This window comes from Artibeus jamaicensis, unplaced genomic scaffold (genome assembly GCF_021234435.1).
Source record: "Artibeus jamaicensis isolate MK-2021 breed Jamaican fruit bat unplaced genomic scaffold, CSHL_Jam_final scaffold_1964, whole genome shotgun sequence".
NCBI lineage: Eukaryota > Metazoa > Chordata > Mammalia > Chiroptera > Phyllostomidae > Artibeus > Artibeus jamaicensis.
In genome coordinates this window covers 41,299,226-41,320,370 of record NW_026522030.1, presented here as the reverse complement: position 1 = coordinate 41,320,370, position 21,145 = coordinate 41,299,226, and the positions used below count along the sequence as shown (strand labels likewise).

At 41.1% G+C, this 21,145-nt stretch overlaps 1 protein-coding gene across 1 annotated transcript in view; it reads right to left on the bottom strand.

The window, feature by feature from the left end:
• Nucleotides 1–2,629: 2,629 nt before the first annotated feature.
• The window catches only part of KCNV2 (potassium voltage-gated channel modifier subfamily V member 2), a 37,643-nt gene continuing 19,127 nt past the window's right edge, over nt 2,630–21,145 (bottom strand). The window contains exon 2 of the mRNA XM_053656130.1: nt 2,630–3,898. Coding sequence (XP_053512105.1) covers nt 3,872–3,898 — 27 coding nt within the window. The 3' untranslated portion in view covers nt 2,630–3,871. The remainder of the gene's footprint in view (nt 3,899–21,145) is intronic.

Here is a 21,145-nt window from a genome sequence, read left to right as displayed (position 1 = left end):
TGAGAACTTAGGGGGGTGGAAATGGGAGGGAGGTGGGGAGCACAGGGCGGGGGAGGGGGCTGGGATGGGAGAAATAGACAAAAAACTGTACTTGAAAAATAATTAAATTAAAAAAAAAAAGACATTCGTTTCCTATTGAATGAAGCCAACTTCGGAGAAAGGTGAGGAGAGGGACAGAGGCCAAGTCTTTGTTACATCATTTGTGCTCAGCTTCCAACTCTGCCTGTAGCAGATTTAACTCGTACTTTTCAATTCCTTGAAACTGCTGGGTTTTGTTTGTTCACGTAAACCAATTTTAGCTTTTGTTAAAAGAGTCCTGACTAGCATACTTATTTTCTATTAAGTGGTATGGTGGTAAATATCTACCAAGCTTCTCTTGTGAAGAGAGGAAAGGAAAGGCACTGGTTTGTAACTCACTATTTTCCGTGGTTTCAGTACCCCACCACCACCAATTACACTCTAACCTGTGGTGTCAACCTGCTCATATATTTTCTGAAAATTTAAGGATCTGCTCTCACAGACCAGCTTCAGCACACTGCAGCTTTTATGTTTTTACTCAAGTTATCAGTAAAAATTTTGATCAAAATTGAGCCAAAGATCAAACTCGGGCCAACTAGAGAACTTTCCTTGGCTACCCAAGTTGTCGTGAGCACACCAGTCAACACACTTGGGGCAAGTGCAACAAGCTCCAAGTCGAACTCTTTACTAACATTCCAACTCATGTCTCTACTTCGTCCAGTATCATGAGAGAATGCCAGAAATTTTGCTAATGGCAAGTCTATATCCTTGTACCCTTTTGCTTTGTCAGTCCAGTCACCATGAGAAATGAAGTCACCTTGTCCAGGCTTGCTGTGGTGACTCATTTTGCCCCACTGAAGATCACTGCTTTCCACTCTAAATGGCGAACCCTAAGCTAAAGAGTCGGGGCTTGGATTTTAGTTGCTTGCCAATGGTCTATTGTTCCTGGAATCTGTCCTTCTCCCCACTTGGCAAATTTGGACATTGCCTGTGTCCAGTCTTTCTTCACTTTCATAGATTATTTTGGGTGTGTGTCATGGGAGAAATCAGAAATGATTGGAGTTGGAATTTTGTCTAATGGTTGTCATTTTTTTTATTTTGCAATTTTGCCAACGTCTATTTTTCCTCCAACAGAGCTGCAAGTTTTTATGGGTCTAGGGGGCTACCTTACAAAAAAGAACGGGAGTTCTTTTTAATCTGTTCAATCTTGAAATCTGTGCCTTTCTTAATGCTTGCTGTAGCCTTTGGGATAGGAACACACTGCACTGTTAGAATTTCTCTCTTTGCTTCACTTAAATGCCCTTTTCTGTGTCTACTTCAGATCTATGGATTTCCAATTAAGACTGTACCCTCTTGACATTTCATGGGACTTTGCTTTCCCTACTATTAGATATTTCTATTGAATGATTCGACTTTCCACTGGGTCACGCTTTAAGTGAGATCCTTAACCACCAAATTTTCTTGATGTCTGTAGGACTGTTAGTTGCCTTGGGTAAAAATTCCCTGTTTACTGTGACCATTCCTAATCTTTTTTGCATCTGTGTAAAGACATCTTAGCCCATAGCACTTTCTCCATGGTTTCCTTGTGGGGATTACTGCCATTTTACCTTTGTCATTTTCCTTCTTCACGGAGTCAATTCCCAAACCCCTGACTCCCGCTCTCCTTGGGGGAAAGAACATGAAAGTAAGACCCATACAACCAAGTCCCTCAGCAGCCAAACCAGGAAGCGGAAGGGCACAATGGCTATAGCAGTCAAAAGGGAGTCATTATTCTTGGCTTCTAGTCCTGCCTTGGCTACTTGCTGACTGTGACCTTGGACAAGCAGCTTTAATTCTCTAAACTCTGCTTCTCTCACTTGATAGGTAAAAGCAGTCATGCCTGCCCTGCCTATATCACAGCTGTGTTTGGAGTGAAGTGAGGTGTTCGTGTGGAAGTGTTTGTGGGCAGAGCGGTACGCACAGGTGAGCTTGTCAGTGGTGTTACCAAAGCTGCTTGTGAAATTAAGCTAGATTTGTGGAATTTCAACATATCATTATGTGCTCATGATCAGAAGTTCTTATTTTACTGATACAATGCCACAGTGGAAAAAATGACTGATCAGTTCACTGAGTTTATTAATCTTCATTTCATCCTTAGTTGACGTTTCTATGACCAAAGTCACTCAAGGAGACACAGAGAAAGGAGCTCTTGGATCAGTGGAACTGTTTTTAGTCTTAGACAAACCTCGGCGAAGCAGCAGTACCCACTGATAAACACAACCATTAACTGCTTTGCTATCATTTTTAAACAAATGTTTCTCTCCATTCCTGGCTCCTGGGAAGAGAAGGAAGAAGGGGAGAGATAAAAATATTGGCTTGTTTTCATGTCAGTAATTTAATGATGGTAATTTACAACTGATAAAATTAATTTCTTTCCTTATCAATGGGTTGTCTAGAAGGTTTCTTTAGAATCCACTGGTTACTCATAAAGTCTCAGGAAAGGCAAAGGTGGCAGATTTGGGCTGGGCCTGTGCAACAATTCCTTACCAACTTGAAATAAACACAGTGGGAAACAGGCTTTTACAGGAGATTTACAAGTTAAAGCAAAGTAATTTAAAAGTCATTGGTTACATGTGAATATTATTTTGTGAATAATGTTAGTCAGGAAGAAAAATGATTATAAAAACACAGGGTATGGAATGAGTAATATTAAAACAAGTCTGGAAAGGGGGAAACCATCTACAGTCATAACAAATGAACAGCCCCTTCCAGCTCTTGTTCACATCCATAGATATTTCCCGCAAGGTGGAAATAAATTTGAGCAGCATTTTAAGAAAAATGTTTTCCTAGACGAATTAAACCTGTCATCAGAGTAAGTAAGAAGTCAGTTTTCAGTCATTAGTAGGGCCCTGTGGCCTCCAACCCGTGCATTCACATAAGAGTCCTTGACAAACCTGGTGCTAGACTGTAAGCAGAGCCTGGTCCCAGGCCTGTGGAGTCACCATCATTGCCAGTGGTGCTGTAGAACTGGCCTTCTGCCACCCAGTGGGCTCTCCTCTCCCCCAGGGCCCCTCTAAGCAGTCTTCCCCTCTGACCTTGAATGCTGCTTCCCAGCTGCAGCACTTAGAGCCCACATGCCGTGGTCTCCCACAGACATCCTCCCCCAGGGACTCAGCACAGGCGGTGACTTTTGGAAACAGCATTCTTACTCTCTTCCCAGGCTCAGGAAGTTATCACCCCACCAGACTAAGCCAGTGTCACCTGTTTACTCAGAACACCAACTTCAGCCTCTTCCTCTTTGGTTCTCAATGTAATCCCACCCTGATGGCTTAAAAAAAAAACCAGCACTATACAATGGAGTCTGGTAATTCTTGATTTTGACTGTAAATTACCAAAGTCATAAGTCACCTGTTGAGTCAAGAGAATCAAAACTACCAAAACCAAAAAGCAGCAACAAGAAACAAATACATGGTTATCCTACTACTGAAGGAGGAAGGAACTGTACAAACTATCTTTTCATTCTAAGAGTCTCCTACATTAACAAAAATAAGTCTTAGCAGAAAAAATATAAATAAGTGCAGAAATGTAGACCTAACATTTGGTACTCTGATAGTTAGCAGTTTGAGAAATGAGGCAAGACAGAAGAGCTGTAGGGGAGGGTCAGCTTGTAGCCCAGTGTGGGCCCTGGGGAGTCATGACCTTGGTGATGTCATGAAAATTTATTGATTGTCAGCTTTGTAAATTTTGAGTCATAATTCTGTCTTCATCCAGAGGATAGTTGATCTCTCTCAGCCCAGTGCATAGCCCGGAAAATCAATGTACTGATCCATATCATGAATGTGTAACTGTCAAGCAGCTCAAATCTTGTGTTTGGTCACTTGATGAAGCTTTGCACCAGGAACTGTGAATACAAGAGAGAACAAGAACAAGACAAAGAGGTTAGTTTCTGTTGGTCTGTTCATTCTCTCTCTAGGAAAACCACACAAAAAGCCAATTTGTGATTTAAAAAAAAAGGAAAAAACAACTACTTTGTGAGAAATCAAACCAAAGATGGTCAGGTATGAGACCTTAAATGGCTAGTAGTGTCCTACCCTGACAATCCAGGGGGCTACCCCTGTCCACCCCCATGTGGGTCTGCATCCCTTACCTCATTCATCTTTAGATGAGGAAACTCGAGAACAATGAACACAACTCACTCTGGGAGCTTCTGCATGAGCTAGAAAAGCGGACGGCCACTTGGAGATGAGGGCCATGCTGGACGTGCACATAGCAGAATTCCAATAGGTGAATGGGAACACCCAGACTTCTCCATTTCTGCAGGCTGTCCTGGAATCCTAGGACCTTAGGGGCCTACTTCACTTTTATGCATATGTTTAACAAAATTAGAGGTCTACAGAGAGAATGTGTCTAGGCCAAGGTATTCCAACAATTCCTGGTTGAATGTTAGAGCAGAGAGTAAGGGAAGTGAAAGATGTAGAAATAGTTCCTTATGCTGGTGGTGGTGGGGGAATAATATAACTTCAAACTGAAAGGAAAATTGCAAGAATCACACACAATACTCTTCACCCAGATTCACCAATTGTTTGTATTTGCCTCCTATATTCATTCTTTTGTTCTCTAAATATAGTTATGCCTGCATATTTTTTAACCTTTTGAGGGTAAGTTGGTGATATGTCCCTTTATCCCTAAGTACTTCTGAGCATCTTTCCTTAGACAAGGCCATCTTCTCACATAATCATAGTACAATTCCCAAAATCAGAAAACTTAACATGGATATGATATTATTTTCTTATCTATAGTCCATATTTCAATTTTGCAAATTGTCTCAGTAATGTCCCTATGGCTGCGGCTGCTGCTTCTTCTCCTTCCTTTTTTTTGTTAAAGGATCTAGTCCAGAATCACTTTGAGCTGCCTCCAGTCTAGAGGCATAGTTGCTACGCCTCTTTAGTCTCCTTTAATCTGAAATAGTTCTTCTGTTGATCTTTGCCATTCTTGACCTCAGCATTTAGAAGAGCACTGAAGAGTTGCCTAGCATGGCCCTCAACTTAGATTTGTCTAGTTAAGTCCAGAGTTTGCATTTTTGGAAGAAAATCACAGAACTATTGTTGTAGCCCAGGTGCACCTGCCTTCAGCTTGTCCTATTATCGGCAATGTTAACTTTGAGCAATTTAAAGCAACTCAATTTTCAAGCTGCTTCTTTTACTTTATAAATTAAAGTAGTTTATAGGGATGTATGCCAAGACTGTGTAAATAATTGTGCTTCTTATCCAACCTTTTCCCACTGGTTTTAACATTCATTGATGGTTTTCTAACTCTACCATTTAAAAAGATTGCTATCTAATTATAGCTGGAGATAATACTTGAAATAGTCCCTCGTGTATTTTTCCTTCTCCACAATTCCCCTTTATTCTATAATCTTTCCACTGCTGGGACTCAGGCCAGGTCTCATTGCCCCCAGGGTGGGGGTGGATGCTCAAGACCTTTAAGAAAAGAGTAAAATTCTGAATGTGCTATTCCCAAGTAAGATATTGAAAGCCACAGCTATTGATTTTAAGAGGCTGGCATTTAAAAAAAGATTTTACTTATTTATTTTAGAGAGAGGGGAAGGGAGGGAGAAAGAGAGGGAGAGGGAAACATGTGGTTCCCTCTCATGCCCCCTGTACTGGGGACCTGGCCCACAACCCAGGCATGTGCCCTGACTGTGAATCAAACTGGTGACCCTTTAGTTCAGAGGTTGACACTCAGTCTACTGTGCGACACCAGCCAGGGCAAGAGACACATTTTTACAGGAAGAGAGACTTGTTACTTCTTCCCTCCTTTTCATTCTCCCTTAAAAAAATAAATGTTAAAAGCTTGACTTTTGTGATAAAGAGCAAAGCCTAACCCCTGTGTAATAATTAATTCAGGAAAGAATCATCAATGAACGGTAAAACCTGTTGGAGAATAAGCTATTTACTTGATGCCGAAAGGATTACACCTCGAATTTCTAACAAATTAAAAAAAAAAAAGTGGTACCTTTGAAGGAGAGATCTTGCAGTTGTCATCTTATTCAAGTAATCAAACTTTATAGCACTAGTAGCAAAAAACCCTGACATTAACCGAACTCTTACTGTATTTTTTTTTAAATCGCCTATTAGGTATTTTCACTGAAATGACTTAATTTGAATCTGATATAGTCTTTAGACACAATTTCCAATTTGTCAGAAAATATGGGAAAGAGGAACAGGTTAAATTATATCAGAGGAAAGCTCTCAGACAAAGTCAGAATATGGGACTTCCCCCTTCCCTGGGAAAAATAATGGGAAAGGAGCAGTATTAGACGAAAAGATAGTAAAGAGACAACCAAATGTAAAGGTTGACCTTGATAGAATTCTATTTTGGTGGTTTTTAAAGCAATAAAATAGGTTATTGGGATAATAGCAATTTTAATATGGATCAGACATTAATGAATTGTGGGAATTGTGATATTATGAAATCATTGTCAAATTTCTATTTGTGATGGTGATATGGTAACTATGCAAGAGAACTTCTTTATTTTTAGGGTGTACATGCTGAAGTATTTAAAGGTGATGTGTTATCTTTGTGGGAGACAACCTTCATGCTTGTATTTTTGTACAAGACACTAGCAGTTTTTGTTCCAAAAAATATTTTTAAGGCACACAGCCTTCAAAGATAGACTATCTCTTTTTGAGTCAAAGAAAAAATACTTTTATAAGTGTAACATAATAAAAATAATGTCCCCCTGGACTTCCAGCCATGATGGAGGTACATGTAGACACTCTTTATCTCCTCACACAACCATAAGAAGGATCACAACTAACCTCAAAACAAAAAAAACAACCCAAGCTGCCAGAACATTAAACTAGGTAGAAGTCCAACAACTAAGGATTTAAAGAAGAAATATTCATCCAGATGGGTAGATGGGGCGGAGATAGGGAGCTGGGATGGACAGGACATGGTGTGGTGGTGGCGAGGCAGTGGTGGCGCTGGACAGCAGAATGGGCAGTTCCACTTTCATGTGTGGCAGATAAGTGCCGGGAGGGATATGGGGGAGTGAGCAATCCCAGCCCCGGGCCAGACAGCATAGCCCAGGGGTCCAGTGATGGGAAAATAAATAAAGCCTTATACCTTCTGGCTGTAAAGACAGTAGGGATTGGGGTAGCGGAAGAAACTGCTGGCCTCTCAGGAGACTCTTTAAAAGGCCCCCAATGGTCCTAGAATACACACAAACCCACCCACTCTGGAAACCACCACCAGGGCAAAAGCTAGAGGGTGTCAGTCGCCCCCCTCTAGCAGGAATGGGAGAAATGACTGGAAACAGGGTGAGGGCCAAGCAAGTGGCATTGTTTCCTTTCTAACCCCTCCCCTACACACAGCGCCATAAAGTAGCAGAGTGGGTTGACCCACCGTGGTGAATACCTAAGGTTCAACCCCTTACAATGTAACAGGTACATCAAGCCAGGGAATCAAAGCAGCTCTACCTAATACATGGAAACAAACACAGGGAGGCTGCAATTAAGGTGACAAATAGATATGGCCCAAACTCCAGAGATAGAACTAAACAGAATGGAGATGGCCAACCTATTAGATGCAAAGTTCAAAACTGGTGACAAGGGTGCTCATAGAACCCACTGAGTATGGCAAATGCATAAGGGAAGCAATGAAGGCTACACTAAGTGACATAAAGAAAAATCCACAGGGAACCAACAGTGAAGGGAAGAAAGCCAGGGTTAAAAATCAATGATTTGGAACATAAGGAAGAAATAAATAGTCAATCAGTACAGAATGAAGAAAGAAAAATTCAAAAAATGAGAGAATAAGCCTCTGGGACATCTCCAAGCGTGCCAACATTTGAATCACGGGGTGCCAGAAGAAGAAGAAGAAGAGCAAGAAATTGAAAACTTACTGGAAAAATAATGAAAGAAAACTTCCCTAATTTGGTGAAGGACATAAACATACAAGTCCAAGAAGTACATAGAGTCCCAAACAAGTTGGAACCAAAGAGGACCACACCAAGACACATCATAATTAAATTGCCAAAGGTTGAAGATAAAGAGAGAATCTTAAAAGCAGCAAGAGAAAAGCAGAGAGTTACCTACAAAGGAGTTACCATAAGATTAATAGCTGATTTCTCAAAAGAAACTTTGCAAACAAGAAGGGACTGGAAAGAAATATTTAAAGTGATGAAAAGCAAGGACCTACAACCTAGATTACTCTATTCAGCAAAGCTATCATTTAGAATGGAAGCGCAGATAAAGTGCTTCCCAGAGAAGGTAAAGCTAAAGGAGTTCATCATCACCAAGCCCTTATTATATGAAATGTTAAAGGGACTTATTTAAGAAAAAGATTAAAACTAACTTTAAAATGACAACAAACTCACAACTATCAACTGAATCTAAAAATAAAAACAAACTAAGCAAAGAACTAGAACAGGAACAGAATTATAGAAATGGAGATCACATGGAAAGTTATCAGTTGTGGGGTGGAGGGGGAAGGAGAGAATGGGAAGAAAGGTACAGGGATTAAGCAGCATAATTGGTAGGTACAAAATAGAAAGGGGGAGATTAAGAGAGTATAAGAAATGGAAAAGCCAAATAATTTATATGCACAGCCCATGGACATGAGCTAAGGTGGGGGATTGCTGGAGGGAAGGGGGGTACCAGGCTGAAGGGGGAAGGGGGGAAAAATTGGGACAACTGTAACAGCATAATCAATAAAATATACTTAAAAGTAAAAATGAAAGTAATGTGTCCTTCTGGGGCAAAAGTCAAGCGAGTTTCCTTGCAGTCCATTATAAAAGATTTGAGTTTCCTAAGCTTGGGTTTCCTTAAGTGTGGTAGAAACTCACTGTACGTGTAGTAGCCATACAGGTGACATTGTGTTACTCCCATGTGAACTGAGGGCAAGAGAAACCAATGTGAATAAGAAGCTCATGCCACTTGCTGTGCTGTGAGCGATCAAGTCCTTTGTCTCTGACTCATGTCTTTTACCAGAATCCATAAAAGTGTGGCTGTTAGTCTGCAGGTGGGTGAAATCTCAGGCCCCTCAGAGTTCTTTAAAATAAGTCCCCCAATTTAAAAGTTAGAGCTTGAGAGACCATATGCTTTTCCTTTAAGAAATGAAACAAGGTCATTTCCTCTCACTGCACTTATTTAACATTGTACTGGAAGTTGTTGCTAGTGCAATTAGGCGAGAAATGAAAATTAAAATATACAGATCGGAAACATAGAAATAAAACTATCTTTGTTCACATATAACATGATTGTCTAAGTGGAAAATCTTGAAATGTTAATCAACAAAAAGTTCCTGGAACTAAATCGATTATCAGAATTATAGGACACAAGGATAGAAGTCAATTACTTTCTTATATACCAGCAAAGAAAAATTAAAATTGAAATAAAAAAACACCATTCCATCAGCATCCCCCAAATAGAATATGTATAAATATATCAAAGTATGGACAAGAACTATATCAGGAAAACTACAAAACTCTGATGAAAGAAGTAAAGATCTGAAATGGAGAGACACTCTGTGTGTATGGATTGGAATAGTAACATTAAGATACTGTTTTTTTCCAGCTTGATTTATAGATTTAATGCAATCCCAGCAAATAGTCCCAGCAGTTTATTTTATGGACATTGGCAAGCTGAGTTTAGTTTACGTGCAAAGGCAAAATAGCCCACAAAATATTAAGGGAGAACAATAAAATTGGAGGACTGATTCTACCCAGCTTTAAGACTTAGTATAAAGCTGCATTAATTAAAGACAATGTGGTACTGGTGAAAAAACAGACAAATATATTGACGGAATAGGGAACCCAGAAATATATCTACACAAATGCAGTCAATGAATCTTTGACAAAGGAGCGAAGAGTTCATTGGAGAAAGGATAGTCTTTTGAACAAATGGTGCTGGAACAACTGGACATCCACAAGCAAAAACAAAACTGAACCTAGCTAGACACAGACCTTAAACCTTTCACAAAAATAACTCAAAGTGCATCATAAATCAATAAATTATAAAACTCTTACAAGGTAACTGGAGAATACCTAGGTCACCCTGGAGTTGGCAATGAATTATTAGATACAACACCAAAAGCATAATCCATGAAAGAAAAAGTTGTCAAATTGGGCTTCATTAAAAGTAAACCTGCTCTGTGATAGATACTGTTACGTAATCACAAGGCAAGCTATACACTGGGAGAAAATATCTGAAAACATCTTAGCTGATGGACTTGTATCTCAGTGTACAGAGAACTGACTTCTAAAGCAAAATAATAAAACAAACTGTCTAATTAAAAAGTGAGCAAAATATCTGAACAGATAACCTCTCCAAAGAAGGTATAGAGATGACAAGTATACGAAAAAATGTGTCACATCATATATCACTAGGGAATTTCAAATTAAGACATGAATGAGACACCACTGCACCTATTGGAATGGCTAAAATACAACACTGACAATACTAAATGCTGACAAAGATGTGGAGCAATAGGAACTCTCATTCATTGCTGGTGGGAATGAATATGGTACAGCCACTTTGGAAGATAGTTTGGCAGTTTCTTAAAAAACTAAATATGATGTTGCTATACAATTCAGCAATCACACTCCTGTTTACTCAAACTAGTTGCAAACTTATTTCCACGCAAAAACCTACACACAAATATGTAAAGCAGCTTTACTGATAATTATAAAAAACTGGAAGCAATCAAGACATCCTATAATAGGTGAGTAAATGTGCTACATTCATTCAATGGGACATTATCCATCAATAAAAATGAATGAGCTATCAAGACAGAAAAAGACATGCAGGAGTCTTAAATTCATATTCAAGTGAAAGAAGCCAGCCTGAAAAGATTACTATATGATATTTTTGAAAGGCATAACTCTAAAGAAATCAAAAAAGTTTAGTGTTTGTCAGGAGTTTGGTGGGAATGGAGTGATGGCATGATATGGGAGGGGGAAAGGTGATTAAGTGGAGCAGAGGGGATTTTTAGAGCGGCGAATCTATTCTGTGTGGAACTGTAAGGGTGGACACATGACATTTTACATTAGTCACATCCCATAGAACTGCATAACACAAAGAGTGGACCCTAATGTAAACTGTGGATTTTAGTTGATAATAATGTATTGATATCGGTTCATCAGTTGTGACAAATGCACCACACCAGCGTAAGATGTTAATAATAGGAGAAACTGTGAGTGGGAGTGGGATGAGTTCACGAAAACTTTCTATATTGTCTGTTAAATTTTTCTGTAAAGGTAAAGCCTAAATTTTTAAAAATTTAAATTTACTTTTTATAAAAATCATTTTAATTACTGTTAACATACAATATTATATTAGTTTCAGGTGTACAAAATAGTGATTAGACAGTTATATAACTTATGAAGTGATCACACCAATAAGTCTAGTACCCATCTGACACCATACATAGTTATTACAATATTATTGACTATATTTCCTATGCTGTACTTTACATCCCAAGACTATTTTTATAACCAGTAATTTTTACTTCTCAATCCCTTCAACTTTTTCACCCATCCCTCCAACCTTTCTCCTACCTGGCAACCACCGATTTGTTCTCTGTAGCTATGAGTTTATTTCTGTTTTGCTTGTTTGTTTTTCATTTTAGATTCCACATATAAGTAAAAAAACATGACATTTGTGTTTCTCTTTATAACTATTTTACTTAGCATGATCCCCCCTAGATCCATCCATGTTATCACAAATGGCAACATTTTAGTCTTTTTATGGCCAAGTAATACTCTATTTTATATATGTACCACATTTTCTTCATCTATTTGTCTATTGATGGACACTTAGTTTGCTTCCATATTTTTGCTCTGTAAATAATGCTGCTATAAACATAGGGATACATATATCATTTTGAGTTAGAGTTTTGGATTTCTTCAGATAAAATATCCAGAAATATAATTTCTGGGTCATATGTTAATTCTACTTTCAATTTGTTGAGAAACCTCCATTCTGTTTTTCCACAGTGGCAGCACCAATTTACACTCCTACCAACCACACACTTCTGTAGATTCCCTTTTCTCTATGTTGTTGCTAACACTTCATATTTCTTGTCTTTTTGATAGTAGCCACTCTGACAGGTGTGAGGTGATAACTTGATGTGATTTAAATTTGCATTTCCCGGATGATTTGTGACATTGAGCATCTTTTCGTGTCTGTTGGCCTTCTGTGTGTACTCTTTGAAGAAATGTCTCTAGGTCCTGTGCATATTTTTTAATTGGATTGGTTTCTTTGTGGAGGGTTCTTATATGAGTTTTTATATATATTTTGAATATTAAATACTTATTGGATATAAAAGTGATGAACATCTTCTTTTCATTCAGTAGGCTGTCTTTTCATTTTGTTGATGATTTCCTTTGTTGTACAAAAAACTTTTTAGTTTGTTGTAGTCCATGTGTTTATTTTTTCTTTTGTTTCCCTTGTTGGAGGAGATATGTCAAAAAAAATGTTACTAAGAGTCATGTCACAGAGTTTATGCCTATGTTTTCTTCTAGGAGTTTTATGGTTTCAGGTCCTACATTAAAACTTTAAATCCATATGGAGTTTATTCTTCTATATGGTGTAAGAAAGGGATCCAGTTTCATTCTTTTGCATGTATTTATCCAGTTTTGCCACACCATTTATTGAGGGACTGTCTTTATCTCATTGCATATCTTTGATTCTTTGTCTAAATCTTAATTTTTTTCAAAGAGCTACAAAAGGCGTAGAGAGAGAGAGCCTGCTCAGTATAGCACAAGGTTAGCAGGTGCTGAGTCCAGGCGGGGGACATGCAGATTTTCATTTTACTGTTCTTCCTACTTTCCACTCTACTTTTTCTGATAAAAATGAGGTGGGTAAAAGCAAATCTAGAGGACTTGGGACACTGGGTGTGTGTCAGGGAGGACATTTGTGATGATGTAAGACTCAGGCTATGCTGAGGGTGGTAGAAACTCTACCTCATTTAGGGGTAGGGTCGTGGAGGGGTGATGATATTTGAGAGGATTTAATGAGGAGAGTAAAGGTGAGTAACTGTGATAGGCTCTTGAGGAGACTGACATTCTTCCTACCTGCCTGGATTGAAACTCCCAAGTAAGTGTGTTGAAGGAAATTTGTCACAATTCCTAAGGGTATATTTGAGGGAGGCAGCAAGTGTCTTAGAAGAGAGCACTGGTCACAGTGAAATGGAAATAGGGGCATGTGTAGGCAAAAGGGTCTAAGATAGTACCCCAAGTCTGATCCGTGATGGTACAAGGGCACAGATAGCACTGCGGGTTGCCCATGAGGCTTTGTGGTGGGCACAAGGTAGGCACCGAGCAGCCTGTGTTGACCAGCAACAGGATCTCTGAGAACAAGGGCACCTGAACGTGGATTCTTTGGGTTACGAGATGAGCAAAGAACAGATGGGATGAGTTGCTTTAGCGGATGGAGGAGGCCAGCAGAGAACAGCCGTGGCCAGATACTCACCTTACACTCATCCGCCATGTCATGTTGTTCTGAGTTCAGATGCCACTATTAGGATGAGAGAGGAGAGGGGGATAATCCAGATTAATACCTTACCACTTAGGGTACTTCGTTATAAAATCCTGGGCCAGCTTCTTGTTTCTCATTGGATCCACCTTTCTATGGCTCTCCAGTCAACACAATTCTTAAAACAAAACTTCTAAAATTTTAAATGGTAAGTGAATAAAATAAAGTAATACATGCCGTCCCATTGCCTGTGTAACAGTTATGAACTGAATGTTCGTGTCTGCTCATTCTTATGTTGAAGCCCCAACTCCCAGTGTGGCTGTAAGTGGACTGAGGAAGTAAGTAGGGTTAAACTGGGTCATGAGGGTGGGGGCCGAGGGATAGGGTCAGTTTCCTGGTAAGAAGAGCTGCTGTCCCGGAGGGGGACTCTGTGACAGCGGTCTGAGAAGGCTATGCAATAGCCAACGGCAATCAGGAATCTAATTCTACAGGCCACAAAAAACAAAAAAAAGATTTTCTGTAGAGTTTCTTGAGGGACGAGCAAAGGGAAGATAGCATGGCACAACAACCAAACTAAAATTCTTGTCCGTGATTGTTTCTCTTCCCAACTTGCGCATCTCCAAGCGGTGCCCAGATCTGCCTTCTCTGCTTTCTAAACAGCACTCGATACAGCAGCACCTGCAAATGTGGTTATGGGACACTGGCAGTGTGGCAGGGCAGACCGAAAATCTGAGCTTTAATATTTTATTATTTAATTATTTTTATTTAATTTTAATTAATTAAAAAGCCAGAGCAGTGTAAAGTACTTTTCCATTAAGCACAATGTATTTTTTTTAGTAGGACTAAATTTCATTTAAATTACATCAGTATGCTATTGTTGCACTATAGTGTGTGGGCTGGGCATTCTACTTTTCTGGTGTCCCACATTAAATCCATCACTGATGTCATGGATTCAGTGAATCTAAAGGTGTCAGCGAATTGCTTCAGTTCAACTGACTTTGTGCTATGTATTGATAGAGTGTTGTAATTTTCTTGAACATTTTATATAGACAGTATGAGCTACAGTCATACCCATGTATATTGTTATTGATAATTAAGCTGAGGTATTATTTTAGTTATAATTAAATCAGTACTTTAGTTTAACAAATATAAGTGGACATGTTTTTTTAATTTAAAATTAGGGCATAATATTGGTGCAACCTTGAGTGGAGACAGAAGTTAGCACTAGAATGCCTTATTCCGTTTGGGCTGCAGTAATGAAAGTACCGGAGACGGTGGCTTAGACAACAAGCTTTCTCACAGTTCTGGGAGCTGTGAAGTCCAAGATCAGGGCGCTGGCAAATTTGCTGCCTGAGAAGAGCCAGCTTCCTGTTTCCAAAGGGCTGTGTTCTCATCGGGTCCTCGGAGAAACTAGGGAGCCTGCTAAGGCCTATAAGGACGCTAATCTCACCCCCCAGGGCCCCACCCTCATGACCCAATCACCTTCCAAAGGCCTGATCTCCCAGCACTGTCACAGTGAGGAGAGGTTTCAGCATATGAATTTGGAGAGGACACAAACATTTCAGTCTGTAGGATGCAAATAGAACAGTGTTTAAAAGACCAGAAGGAGGTACATTGCAAATTTCACAAAGAATGGCGATTGCAACTTGCTACAGCTGAACAAAATGAAAAGAGGTGTTTGTCACAGAAAAACCCAGACATTTTAAGCCAGTAATAATGAAATTTTCTCTTGCCAATCAAAAAAGAATTGACAGTCACCTGATATCAGAATTAAATCTCCAGCAGAAAAAAATTTAAATGAGTTTCAAATGCCTTGAAACTTTGCTTGAATTTTTACACACAGACACACACAAACACACTGCCCTATTTTTAGATGAAGAGATGGTAAAACAATTTTTTTCAGTTATGGATATTTTGTTAGACATTTAGGAGAAACCTAAAACTATTTTCTAAAGGAAAGAGATCTTGAATTAAGCAAACAAAGAATTTCTCATGGAATACAGACTTTTCTAATAATATCAAAGATCAATTAATTAAAAATGTGCAAAATTGCAAGTATTTTTCTTTAGCTTTATATGAGCCATGACTCATATGGCCCAATGTACCTTGGGTTCATTTTATATCAAAGGACTTACAAGTTTATGGAGAAATGTTGTCAATTTGTGATTTAAAATGTTAAATTCACAGTATGGATATTTTTTAAATCTATTAATTACATCTGTCAAAGAAGAATTCCTCCCCACACAAAGATCAGTTTTCATTCTGATGGACAGTGTTCCAGCTATGTTAGATTGAAATTCTAGATTCATTGTAACTTACTAAGAGAGATGGCCGTTTCCCTTATTGCTTCATTCTGCTGAATGGTACTGACAATGTTAAACTTGATCTGAGCCCTGTGTTCCTGGGGAAGTTTATCTATAAGGGACCACCTGGTTCTTACAGAGTCTTGGATAAGACTCGCCTTCATCCTCCCTCAACAACTAGGACTGTCTTGTTTATCTGGCTGTATATTCCCAGGTCCCCTTTCTTTTCTTTAAAACAAACAAACAAACAAACAAACAAACAAATAAATGTATTTTTTCCCTTTCAAAGAAAAGTGGGTCTTTTTCCCCCTGTAAGGAATAAAATGTTGCAAAAATTTGTGGAAAGATACAAAAATGTTTAATATCCATATGGTAATCCTGGATTGTATCTTTAACAAAATTTTATACTTCTTTTAATATGAACCCTATTAGCTCTCTAGAAGTTAACTTCTATTGCTGCAGAATGGCAAACTTGTCAAAGACAGTTAAGGTACAGACTTTCAGAATCAGATAACCCTGGAGAGTTTCTCTAAATACCCAGCATCCTTTCGAAAGGACATGCAATAATCTTTTTGTCCATTACAAAATTTTTCCTGGCATTTTAAAATTATATGAATTTAAAATCCATAGGCAAAATTGTGTACACCAAGACCTCAGCAAAGACTGTGGTTCTCAACCGTCCACTGTCTATTTGTTGCCAAATGAGAGAGACTTTGCATCTATATACTCTATATATGTGGAAATATATATACCCACACACTATACATGCCTACATATATATACATAGAGTTAGTAGGACAAAGGAGGTCCAATCCATTCATTTCTCTCAGAGCCTAGATCTGAGCTTTGGAAGTTAACAGACACAGCACCCAGAGAGCTGCACGTCTGGAACAGCCTTTACTCACTCGTATCCTCAGCTCACGCCTGGGGACACCAGGAGATGCAAACACATGGAACTGAAATTGAGTTGTGGGGAGGTCTTGTCCTAAAACGCACCCTTGAGTCCAGCTGCCACGGCTGGCAGCCCTAGCCATCCCATCTTTGAAAGACTTAATGCCAACAGAAGACTCCCCCCCTTCATTCATGCCCCCACCGCACGGAAGGGCGTGTCCTCCTTCACCCCTGTGTCTCGTCTTGGAGTTCCTGAGAACCAGAGTCTCTGAGGGGGCCCCCAGCATCGGTTATTTGAAGATTTCAGATATTCCCATCTGCAGTAAGGAATGAATGACTCTGTGCTAAATTTGCAAACCTCAGAGAACAAAGTTTTCTTTTAAACTTGTTACCCTCAAATGAAACACATATCCCAGAAAGTTAAAAAATAAGGCTGATTTTGGAGAGAGTTACAAAAATATTAGAGTTCAAGGAAACGTATGGTCCAAGAGGGAGAAGGGACTTTTCTGAAGTTACTCATCTCCTCAGCGGCAGAGGCAAGGAGAGAACTGGGTGTCATAGAAGAATACGAGAAGGGTGCCTATGACCTTAGCTCCCTGGTGCTCCTTTTGTGCCGAGACACGTGGGATATTGTCCAGGTGGGTTTACTCTAATCTCATGAGCCGAGAAGCAGAGAGTTTTCTCCATCTAGTGGCAGAAGAAGTCAGAGAAGTTCCAAGCATGAGGTGGGTTTGGCACAATGGCTCTGCTGCTGCTCAGCTCTCAGTTCTGTTGAGACAGAGGGGCCATGTGCAAGGATCTTGTGGTATAATAAGAAATATATGTTTGGCCTGGCTCCTGGCACAGAGCTCCTGAAACCATTGTAACTTCCTGGTTTATAGGAGCGAGAAGAGTGTCTTCTGTTAGTCAAGGTAAGCCTCCATCAGCCACACCTGAAGTTGTGCTCTTGGGGTGGCTTTTGGGCCCCTGGATTCGAGGGTTAGAATGAAGGATGGAAACTTCCAGCTCTGTTACTGCAACATCCAAGGAGGAGGGAGGGACTGGAGATTGAGTTAATTATCGATGGCCAATGATTTCATCAACTAGTCCTGTGTAATGAAACTTCCTTAAAACCCAAATTCATGAGGTTCTGAGAGTTTGAGTTTGTGAACACTCCACATGACAGACGGCCGGGGCACTCCGACTCCAGTGGGACAGAAGCTCCTGTGTTCAGGGCTCTCCCCGAGTGTCCCAATATACCTCTTCAACTAGCTGTTTATTTTCATCATTTTAAATATCCTTTATAGTAAACCAGTAAATATAAGGAGTGTTTCCTTGAATTCTGTGAGTTCTAGCAGATTATAAAAACTGAGGAGTGGCTTGTGGGTACCCCTCCCCAACCCCAAACTTATAGTCAATCAGTCAGAAGTGCTAGCTAGTGTCCTGGACTGGTGACTAGTCTGAAGTGGGGGCCTCTTGTGGGACTGAGCCCTTAACCTGTGGAGCCGTGTTTACTCTTGGTAGTTAGTGTCAGAAGCGAAATCGATTGTAGGACCCTCAGTTGGTGTCCACAGAGAAATGGAGAATTGATTGGTGTAGAGAGTCCACACGTTTCATGTCAGAAGTGCTGCCAGGAAAAACAGACCACCGGCCTTGAGCAGCTGAGTACACTCTCTGGCCAACAGCCAGGAGGAGGACAGGAACCTCAGTCCTGAAGATGCCAAGGAACTAAATGTGGCCAATAACTTGAGTGAGCCAGGAAGCAATTGATCCACAGAAGCTCCAGGTAAGAACCCAACCTGGTCAACACCTTAACTTTGGCTTTGTGACAACTAAGCAGAGAATCCAGCCACGTCCCATTGGATGTGGCTCACAGACCTACAGAGCTATGAGATGATAATTGGGTGTTGTTTTAAGCTGCTAAATTTGTGAGAATTTGTTAAGTAGCAACCAAAATTAATACAAAGCCTTGCAGCCTGTTGCCTTCACAGCGCTCAGTGTTTTCATGGACTAGAGGGAAGCTGGTCCTTCTGCTTCCCTTGTGGGGGGTGCGCTGGTTTAGAGCAGCAATTTCAACCTTTTTCTCTCATGGCACACATAAACTAATTACAAAAATTCTGCAACACGCCCAAAAATATGTATTTTGCCAATCTGACAAAAAAAAAAAAACCTTGTATAATTATGATCCATCACACCTGGCAACTATTGTTGTGTTGACTGCTGTCATTTTTTTCATCGGACAGTCTAAGGGAGAAGAGGTCAGTGATCCTGACTGAGTAGTCAGGTGTGGCATGTTTGAGGAATCTTGTAGTGCACCAGCAAGCTTCTGCAGCACACCGGCTGGAAATCGCCGGTTCAGAAAGGGAAAGGAATTTGTGTTGCGCCCTCATCTCTGCCAATGAAACCCCACTGCCACCAGCGAGTGGCCGCCAGGAACCAGCATTGGAGCTGCATGCTTTGCATTCGTTACTTTGCTTAGTTCCCAACAAATACCGTAAAGCACATGGAGCTTGTGGTTTTATAGATGAAGAACCTGAGGCCCAGGAAGGCAGGGAGGTGGCCCAAGGTCATGATGCTGATGAGCGCAGAGCTTCAAATCAGGTCTGTCTGAGTCTGTGGCCTTGTGCTCATGACACCCAGTGACTTTGCATCAGTTTCCTGGGGCTACTTGAACAAAGTGGCTTAAACAGCAGAAATCGTGTTGTTTCCCAGTTTTGCAGGCCAGAAGTCTGAGATCAAGACCAGCAGGCTGGGTTTCCTGAGGGCGGTGAGGGAGGGGTCTGTTCTTGCCCCTCCTTTAGCCTCTGGCGTTTTGCTGGCAGTTGTTGGTGCTCCTTGGCTTCTAGAAACATCCCCCTGGTTTCTGCTGTCACCTCCACATGGTGTTTCACTGTGTGTCTATCTCAGAGTCCAAATATCCCCCTTTATATGGACATCCTGGATCAGGGCCCACCTTAATAACCTCTCAAGGCTTGATCATTGTTGCAAAGACCCTATTTCACATTCACAGACCTCAGGGGAGGGACTTCGATGTCATTGCAGGGGACCCGTGGTTCAGCCTGGAGCAGACCCCAACTGCAGCCCTGGGGGGGGAGTGTGCCTGTGAGCAGAATGTGTTGCCTCATCCCCTTCGTCCTATAGTTGGAGACTGCAGCCAGCACCCAGGCCCCGGGCAAAGGGTCACAAGGAATCTTTGCAGGTTTTTCCTGCCCTTTTAGTCTTTTTGTTCCTTATCGCTCCATTCCCTGTCTTCAGGCCTCCCAGCTTCCTCAGATCCCAGTGAGAGGAAGTTGCTAACCACTCCTGGCTTGTCACCTCCCCTGTGATCTGAACCCTGCTGTCTTCCACTGCACAGGGCTGTTCGGGAGGGGCGGTGGCTGGGGGAGGGTGTTTCAGGACACTGATGGGGCTTCCTGGGACAGCTGATCACAGGCCCAGGTCAGAAAACACCTGCTGCCATCACTTTACTTGCTTCTTTCTCCTTTTACCAGATGGGAGCCTTGCACCAGGAGGAAACCTTATCCTCTGTTAACGCTAAACCCCAAGCCGGGCCCTCTTTTAGGGACTTTGTATGTAAGATCTCACTTTACTTTCATGATCATACTCAGTGTTTTACAGTTTGCAAAGCATCTTTACTGCATCTCTGGAAGGATGGAATAGATTTTATTTTCATTTGGTGGATTGGTAAGTAATGGGACTGAAACCTAGTTCACAAAAGCAGGTGGACTTTTCCAGGGGAGCTGCTAAAGGTCCTAATCTAGAGACACTCTTTCATTCTTGCCTATTTCTTGTTAGGGTCCTTTTAGAATTTGTCTCCTTCTAAGGCCCAGGCAGGAGGCAGCCAGGCCTTAGATCGCTGCCCCACCCTGGCATTCACGTGCACCTTTCTCTCTCACATGCATCCGTTCAGCCACACACAGGAGCCTTGTGAGCTCGCTCTGGGGAAGAAGGCGCAGCTGTGCTTTGATAAGCTCTCTCGAGGGTTCTGCTTCCTCTCGGTGTGTACCATGATCCGCCCCCAAGGGACCACTTCACAGGAAGCCTCAGCCCAATACAGTCGTGATTCCAGCTGGGGTGTCTGTCTTGCCTCGTCGCTGCCTGTTCTATTTTGGGAAGTGCAGGGCTGGCACTTGTGAGGTGCTCTGTGAAGAATGACGGTGGTCTGTGTGTACGTTTCAGCAATCTTTTGCTACTTTGACAGATGACTGCAAATTTAGAAGCTTGAAACAACAGCCTTTGTGGGGCAGGAACCCAGGCAAGATTTAACGTGGTGATTCTGGATTAGGGTCTCTCCTCAGGTGGCCATGTAGTTGTCACCTGAGCCTGTAGTCATCTAGGGCTGGTGGATCCGCTTCCACACTCACTCCCAGGGGTGAAAGTCCTCTCCGGCTGTCAGCTGGAGAGCGCACCACACGGGCCTCTGTGTTGGCTTCCCGGAGGTCCGCAGGCCATGGCAGCCGGCTTCCTCCAGAGCAGGTGATTTGAGGGAGAGCCCGA